This window comes from Notechis scutatus, chromosome 1 (assembly GCF_049901735.1).
Source record: "Notechis scutatus isolate UNSWTSFEM ecotype Mainland chromosome 1, rNotScu1.2, whole genome shotgun sequence".
Classification (NCBI taxonomy): Eukaryota; Metazoa; Chordata; class Lepidosauria; order Squamata; family Elapidae; genus Notechis; species Notechis scutatus.
In genome coordinates, this window is record NC_142009.1 from 275546585 (window position 1) to 275555054 (window position 8470).

An 8470-nucleotide genomic window follows, 5' to 3' on the forward strand; every position below is an offset into this window, starting at 1 on the left:
TTTTCTCACATCTCCACACAGACCTGTTTGCTCTGTGTTTGGCAGACATAGATACTGAATCTCTTTTCCTAAAGTAGCTCCAGTGGGCTACTCCAGTTTTGTGCAGTTTAGATATGCTTTTGTCTCTCAGTAAGATCTCTTTTACTGATTTATCATAGCATCAGAAATAAACAGAATTGAAAACCAGACCTATAAGATCAAATCATTTTCCCTGTGTTATTTTTCCCAAGAATTGCCTCCACAGAAGTCCATTCCACTTTTCCATAAAACAGTAGAGTTTTTAAACCTGTTCTGAGTGTGGGAAATATACAGTATTAAACACTGATAACTATTATATATTATATTTTACATACCTAACGAAATGTTGCACTCTTGAATAAGATTCCTCCCCCAATATTTTATACAGAGGGCATGAAAATGAGAACTTCAAAACAAGAATCAAATGGAAATCCTAAAACCAACAAAGCAGTAAGTCCTTTGCTAATATTTTTTTAACTAATGCTAGAAAAATGGAAGATATAAAAATAAAGTGCTAAGGTGCTCATTAGTGAAATATTATTTCCAATAAATGGCAGCAATTATAAGTGATGTCAGTTGTTGGGATTAAATTAAGATATGGTAAAAAAGGGAGATGCAACAGCAAAGATAAGTCTTTTTTAATTTGTACTTAACTTCATGCCTTTTGTAAATACATATTTTAAGTCTCTTATAGCAAAAATATGTTATGATAATTGTTACAAAATATCTTTCTTCCATAGTGTGTGTGATGAAAAAAATTACCATTATGTGAATAAACTGTAATTTCCAAATTACTAATTATTTTAATAATTAAAGAGATTATTTAATGGAATTTGTCCAATGGATAATAATAAATTAAAGCACTTTAGATACTATACAGGTAGTCCTCACTTAACAATTGTAACTATTGCCAGCAATTCTATTATTAAGTAAAGCACATCATGTGACCATGTTAACTTTAAAGCACATCATATGACCATGTTAACTTAATACCAGTAGCAGCAACTTTCGGTGCTGCTGTTAGGCGAATCCCACGTGATTGCAGCATCCTGCAATTACATGATTGCCATTTGCAACCTCTTGCAGACTTCCCTATTGACTTTGCTTGTTTGAAGCTGAACAGTGAGCATTGCAAATGATCATGTGACCGCGGGATTCTTATGACATCGTAATTTCAAGCTGGTTGCCAAATCCCCAGATCCTGATCATATGACTGCGTGGACACTGCAACAGCTGCAACTATGGGGACCTTTTGTAGGTCCCTCTTGTTCAATGCCGTTATAACTTTGAATGGTGACTGAATGAATGGGCGTTAAGCAAAGAATATATATACATATATATATATATATATATATATATATATATATATATATATATATAGTATTCAGCTTTGTTCAGGTATTTTCCCACGTCATTATAGTGGTGCTTTTAAAGTTGTAGCAACATTTCGGCAGAGTCTCATCTGCCATCATCAGGCTTCTGTATTGTGTTCGTCTGTGAGTCAGACTTTCACTGAAAGTCAGTGAACTTTAAAAGCACAACTATAATGACGTGGGAAAATACCCAAACAAAGCTGAATACCATACATGTAAGTAACCGCGAAAACTTTATATATATATATATATATATATATATATATATATATATATATATATATATATATATAAATATAAATAAATATAAATATAAATATAAATATAAATATAAATATAAATAATATAAATATAAATAAATGAATAACCTGTAACTGGAATTTTGTAATGAATAGTAAATTAAAGCACTTTGGATGCTATACTTTCTTTAATGTGGTTTAAAAGAAAATGGTAATTCAATTAAGCATATCTTTTTAAAAATGATGTTCTATGTTATATATAAAGTACTGTAATAAAATGTTTATGGGCCTATCTAAAATAGGAAGAGGTGAAAAAATGTCAGATATAGTTAATGAGATATTCTATTGGAAAAATATGGGGAAGATACTTTTTTGCTTTATACTTTAGATTGAATGTAATCATCACAAAAATGTACTATAATTTTAAGTGGACAATAATCCAATAATCACCTGACTTTTAAAAACTATAGCAAGAAGATGATTTGAAATGGGTGGAAGAAAATGTTCCTTCTTCTGTGACTGATGTGTAAGTATCTATAATATAAGTTATACATAAAATATACATTTAAAAGCACTAAACTAGTTATTTTGAAAATAAAGAGGATGTTGCCTGCCATTTGCAATATCCAGAATAGGTGTAACTTCTGGATTCTGCCTTTTAGGCTTCCAGTTATCAGTTTCTAATATAAATTGTAAATGTATTCTTGTTCTTGTTTAAGCTTGTTTTTACTTGATGAAACAATCTTTGGGAAGGTTATTAGAATCACAATAGCTTTAATTAGACTAAATAATATCTACTAGGTTGGCTGCTAAATAGCAGTAGCACTTAGACATACACTACTTCATAGTGCTTTACAGCCCTTTCTAAGTGTTTTACAAAGTCAGCATATTTCCCCCAACAATCTGGGTCCTCATTGTAGTGACCTCGGAAGGATGGAAAGTTTAAGATTAAGCCAGTCAGGATCAAACTCCTGGCTATGGGCAGAGTTAGCCTGCAATACTGCATTCTAACCATTGTGCCACCAGGGTTCTCCTGCCCCACATTTTACAGTGTTATGATGATATCATCCCCCCAAAAATGGGTTGAAATGGGGCAGTCCTTTTTATTATTGTGAAGATTTGAAGTAGGTTAAAGATGGAAATGGGAATAGAAAGCTTATCATTTCTACCATTAAGCTCCTGAACCTTAGGAGTGAGGAGATAGGGTGGTAATGGAAGCACCTTTATTTCCTAGAATCCTCCTGCACCCATCCCAGTCTTTTTTTGGGGGGGGGAAAAAAATAGGCCACTCTGCAGCCCATTTTTATAACGTTACTTCAGAATGTTCCATAACTAGGAAGTAAAAAGTATTAAATCTGAGGTTTAAAGGCCACGTGTATCTCCCCAAAGTTTTGTGTGCAGCCCTAAGAGTTACTTACAAAATTGGTGAAGGAAGAGAAAGTGAATAAATACATGAAGAACCATCATATTTATTACATTTTGATAAATTTCATTTTAAATTAAATTAAATACAATTATCTTTCTGGGCTTACCTATTTTTTGTTCCATCCATGTGCTATCAAATAGTTATAGCCCCATTTCTGAAAAAAATATAAATCCTTGTCTTAACATGGCTGATGTGGACAAATGCTAATTTTATTTAATGTTCAATGAAAGAAAAATACAAGGTTTTGTCTGATAATGTGATTTTTCTTTTTTTGCATTCTGAATCGCCAGCATATTTTGGTGAATGCATACCTCATGCTAGCACCACAGCAATCATTAGTCTCTCTTTGTTTTACTATGTTTTTCTTTCCCTCTCAATTGCAGGGCTCTGCCAGCATTACTGGATTCAGATGAGGTCAGTAACTAACCCTTAAGCAATAATTCAGGTCCTATGATGTGACAGAAGAGTCATGAGCTAAGAATTAGAGAAATGATTCCAGCAATTAAAAATTGAATGCTTCAACTGTTTCAGTTAGTGTATCGGGGAACTACTAAATGTCAAAAGGAAATTTTGTTTAATACTTTAGTCAAAGATTTCATAAGAGATACCTGTTTTTTTTAAACAATCTGCACTGAGATGCTTATGCAGAAAATTTATGAATGGCATTCTTTAACCCTTCCCTGCAATTACCCCTTTATCCCTACCATTTGTTGTATTTTTTTATCCCCACCATTTGTTGTATTTTTTTTACAACAAAACTTAATTTTGGGGTGGGGAGAGAATTAAATCTAAACTGGAATAAGTCTAAAATATCTTAAGACTCCATGTCGGCCTTTGGCAAAAAACATCAAGCTGAGAACGATATTTTATTTGAAATGTCTAATACCAGCTTCTAGAATGGTAAATATGAATTTTCCAACCTGGAATTGCTGGCAAGGGAAGCCTCGCTTGCATTATTAACTCTCTAAATAAACCTAATGTTTTATGGAGAGGATGCAGAATACAGTATAGTATTAAGACTAATTTTAATGTGAATTTGATTGAGAATTTCTTGAATGCTGTTTGGAAAATGCGATGAGGCTATCATACAGGAAATAAGCATTCTGAAGGATAATCCAAATCATATTACCCATGATCTCAAAATATAGAGTTATTGCTATTGTCTTTTTATTAGACAGTGCCAAAGGGTGACTTTTACCTGTTTTCATGCAGTATTTCTTTTGAACAAACTACCGGGCTTAGATCAACAGTTTTCTAGGCCTTTAAAAGCTTTAGGTCAGTGTTTATAACATGCTAACCTTAACTTGCACTTTGAAGAGCACATGCAAACAAAATGTATATTTTGTATATGATAAATGTATTGTGCTCACTTTATCCTGAAGTTGAATTTGTTATTTGACAACTTTATGATAGCAGCACCAACAATTTAGATTAATATTGGCTTTTTCACAATCATGTTCAATTACAATAATGTAATTTTTTCAGGGAAAGTAAATTGTTATATTTATTGGGTTCTGTTTGTTAAATCTTGCAGGAAAGAATGATCACACACTTTGAAAGATCCAAAATGGAATGAAAGATGAAACAACTTGCAGCAGAAGTTGTCTTACTGCTTGAGAAAAAAGAAACCTTGTCTATCTGGCAAAGTTCCAGTGCTGCTTTCTCTGATACGTTCCATGAATTTTGGAACCACTGATTATTATCAGAGGGAATTTTTTTGAGAGGTCAGCATGGAGGGAATTTCGGTCATGAAAAGATTTGCATTTGCACTGTTTGCTGCCAGTGTGTTATTTAAACTATGGAAATGTCTTTCATTGCAGCAAATTCTTTTAAAGTATTTAAGTTAAAACATTTAACAATTGGCAGAGCAACTTTTAATTCAATACTAGATCTAAATCCCATGATTTAACTATAAGGGGTTGGGAGAAAATAAAAAGTTTCTTTGAGCCAGTAAGGATGAACCATGTGCAGAAGTTTCTTCAAACAAGCAAAAAGTGACCTCTGCTTGTAGATAATTTCCAGCATGGTGTATTCAGTAAGATTACCTTACACTTGCCTCCAGTATCCATTACTTGAGACTGTAAATGGGGGGTCGATTCCTATATCCATCCACTTTTCCTGGAGGACTTGACACTGTCATAGCTGACAGAAACATCATCCCATCTGTAAAAGTGCTTTGCATACAAAAACATGTATGCAACACTATCATGTGTGAGAAATCTGTGAATCAGGATCAGTGCCTTTTCTCTTAGAAACAGTAGCTATTTATTGTCTGAAGATTCTGCTGTCTGGCTAGCAAAACAAGAGAGTTTTTCAAGGAGAACTTTTGCTTATGGAAAACTCCAACAGAAATATTTGGGAGAAATTATGATGCTTAATATTTTTTAGCAAAATTAAATGCACTTTTTTCATTCCACAGCATAGAAAAATATTTTAAATTTAATGTTTTTAAAAGCAATTATTACTTAATCCCAGGTTTATTGCTATCTCATTGCTGGCAATGAGATCTGAGCATGAGCATTTGAATTGGAACAATAATTGAATGAAAACACCATTGAACATCATAGGACTTAGCAACTATATTTCCATGTTAAAATTATTTATGCTAGGTTTATTGAGCCCAAAAAGATTTGAGCCACTGATTCATAAGGTCAAACAGAACCTATCAGCCATGAATTGTGGTACTGTAACTTGTCAAAAGCCTTTTTGATTTGAAATTACTTGTAAGTGGCAAACTCCAGTTGGACTATTTTGACTTTAAATTGTTACATTTATTTGTTTAACCTATGCTCAATTTGCTTGGGTGAGAACTTTGTAGAAAGTAGTCATAAACGGGAAGTATTCTGTTTTGCAGTTCTTAAGTGGCATTCCTCATTGCTTCCAGTGCTTCTGCTGGTGTAGTGGGGCTGAAATCCCACCCCAATACACCAGCTTTTTAACACTCCTGAAGTACCAGTCTTCTGAGGCCAATGAGATATTTAAAATAGCGACTTACAGCCACCTGTTCACTGCTTCTAGATAAAACCATAGCCAAAGCTTACAGAAGAAGAGATTTTTCTGAGCTGTTTCTTCAGATCTGGAGCTGGCTGTGATGCACAATAAAAATGCAGACTATAATGTGGCAGCTCAGTCCTCAAGTCACTTTAACCAAAGGCCAGAAGGATCTTGTTACAGTATGGTATCAGTAGCTTCATTACCTTCCACAGTTCTTGTACATCCTACCTCCCTTCCAACTATTATCTACACCAAGAGACATTTTTAACAGTTGTATAATTATATTTAGATACTGAAATACTTGAGAGGTTTTTTTAAAAAAAGAGGCTATCAAGAAACCTGACCCTGTTACTGGATGGATAAACAAGTGTTGCAACAGAAACAGATTCAGGTTAACCTAATGACAAATACTCTTCTGGAATAATTTATGCAAGTATGTGTGTTGGACCTTTCTTTCCAATTGCCTAGTGAAGTGCAAAATAAGGTATTTTTTTTTAACCTTTAAATTGTGTTTTTCTAAGTTTAGTGCCAAAACACGAGTCCTACAGATATTTGATATAGTCATTTCTTCTGGAAAAACTGGAATTGGGTTTTCACATGGAATTTACTACTGGCTTAATTCTGCTTCCCGAATGTGTTTTGTTGTACTTACAATGTATATAAGTGGTTTGATAAATAGGGTGTCCTCTGTCTTACAGGAACTTTTTCATTTGATTCAGCAGATTTATGTTCTGTATAATAAAATTATTTTTGCCTTTAAACACTAAAATGAGCTAAGTGTATCTTTCTGATATATTTTATTTGAAATGTCTTTTTTTAATGGCAAAATGTCAGGAACAGACCATGGGTTCAGATACAGTGGCAGCTTCTGCAATCTAATATTTTATTTTTTATTTATTTGTCAAACATGTACAAGATAACAAGTTTAGGTATGAACCTAAAAATGAACAAAGGAAGTAAACACAGATAAATGGGGACAGTAAGACAGGGACGGTAGGCACACTGGTGCACTTATGTACGCCCCCTTTAAGGATCTCTTAAGAATGGGGTGAGGTCGGACTTCCGGTTTGAAGGGCTTCGGCGACAGACAGAAATCCGCGATCGTGCGCGGTTTCTGTCTGGGCTTGCCGCTGGAGCGCCCCAAGCCAGCTGGTTACGGGGCTAAGCCACCCCGTAGAGGTGGTGAAGAGGGGGGAGACCGCCAGCAGAGTTGAGGAGAGCCGCATCTCTCCTCCTCAGCTGGCCATTACTCCCTTTCCCAAAGGTGGTTTCAGTGGTGGTCAGAAATGGCCACCACAAAGGAGAACTCGACCGGAAAAGAATGTGCAGGAGGAAGATAAGAAGTGAAAGTTTTGGCTGACCGGGTTAAATTGTAAAAGTAACAACTAAGGTACCCTGGAATTTAAACTTACAAACAAATAACATCGCTCCCAAAGAAGAGTCGGAAGCAGCGAAGGAAAGTGAAAAGGGAAAGGTTTGGCTTTTTTTTCTTCTCTCTCTCCTTCCCTATACTGACAACTAAGAGACTTAAATAAGAAATCGGAAAATCCGCTTTGACATCAATAGGCAATTAAGCTGAAAATAAAACAAAATGCCAAAGGGATAATAAAGATTTCTGGACATTAAAATTTTTCTTTTTCATAAGCAGGAAGGGAGAGAAAAAGAATAAGGGCAGGATCTGGAAGAGGAAGGAGACTGCCTGGAATTAAAAAGAATCTACAGTAAAACTTCAACAAGACTTCTAAAAGATACATTTTAACTGAAACTTTGCAACTAAATAGTAACCCCAGGAAGAGAAAGTGAAAAAAGAGCAAAAAAGAAACAGCTTGCGTGTATTTGGATTATTTGGTGATCTTTGGATTCTTGGTTATTATATTTGAATGACTAAAATCAATCGGGTGGTTGTTTAAAAATTTATACAATGGCACCACTTCTGGATGAATTGAAAATGGAACTTAAAAAGTACAAAGAAGATGCACAAGAAGGGAAGGGTTCTTTTGGCTTCGTTTTCAATTCTTAGAAATGGAGATTTGGAACTATGAGAAACAACAAGAAAAGACTGCAAAACAAGAAGACTGGGACAAAGAAGAAGCCATCTTTAATGAACAAGCAATTTTATATGGGGAAGAAAAAGAAAAGGGGGGGGAAAGAGAATGGAGAATTTAAGACTTAAAAAAACAACCAAAGAAAAGAAAAATAATTCGAAAAATAAGTATAATACTGGAAAGCAACAGAAAAGGGGAATACAGAAGAGAGAAATAGAGGTAGAGAGACATGGGGGTAAAAAGGGGAGAGAGGAGAGGGAAGAAGGAAAGGAAAAGAAGTTACAAAGGACTGGAGCAAGATATAGAGAAACAGGACCTATTTAGAGATAATGGGTGAAAATCTAACTGAAAAAGGGATTCTGTAAAGGTACATAA

General features: G+C 34.5%; 1 protein-coding gene across 2 annotated transcripts in view; it reads left to right on the forward strand.

The window, feature by feature from the left end:
• Positions 1-6819, forward strand: part of TMEM87A (transmembrane protein 87A) — a 28621-nt gene extending 21802 nt beyond the window's left edge. For both annotated transcript variants that reach the window (XM_026671033.2, XM_026671034.2), the window contains exons 17-20: positions 407-468; positions 2101-2156; positions 3440-3470; positions 4591-6819. In XM_026671033.2, the coding sequence (XP_026526818.1) occupies positions 407-468; positions 2101-2156; positions 3440-3470; positions 4591-4632 (191 nt within the window). In that variant the 3' untranslated portion in view covers positions 4633-6819. The remainder of the gene's footprint in view (positions 1-406; positions 469-2100; positions 2157-3439; positions 3471-4590) is intronic.
• The last annotated feature ends 1651 nt before the right edge of the window (positions 6820-8470 follow it).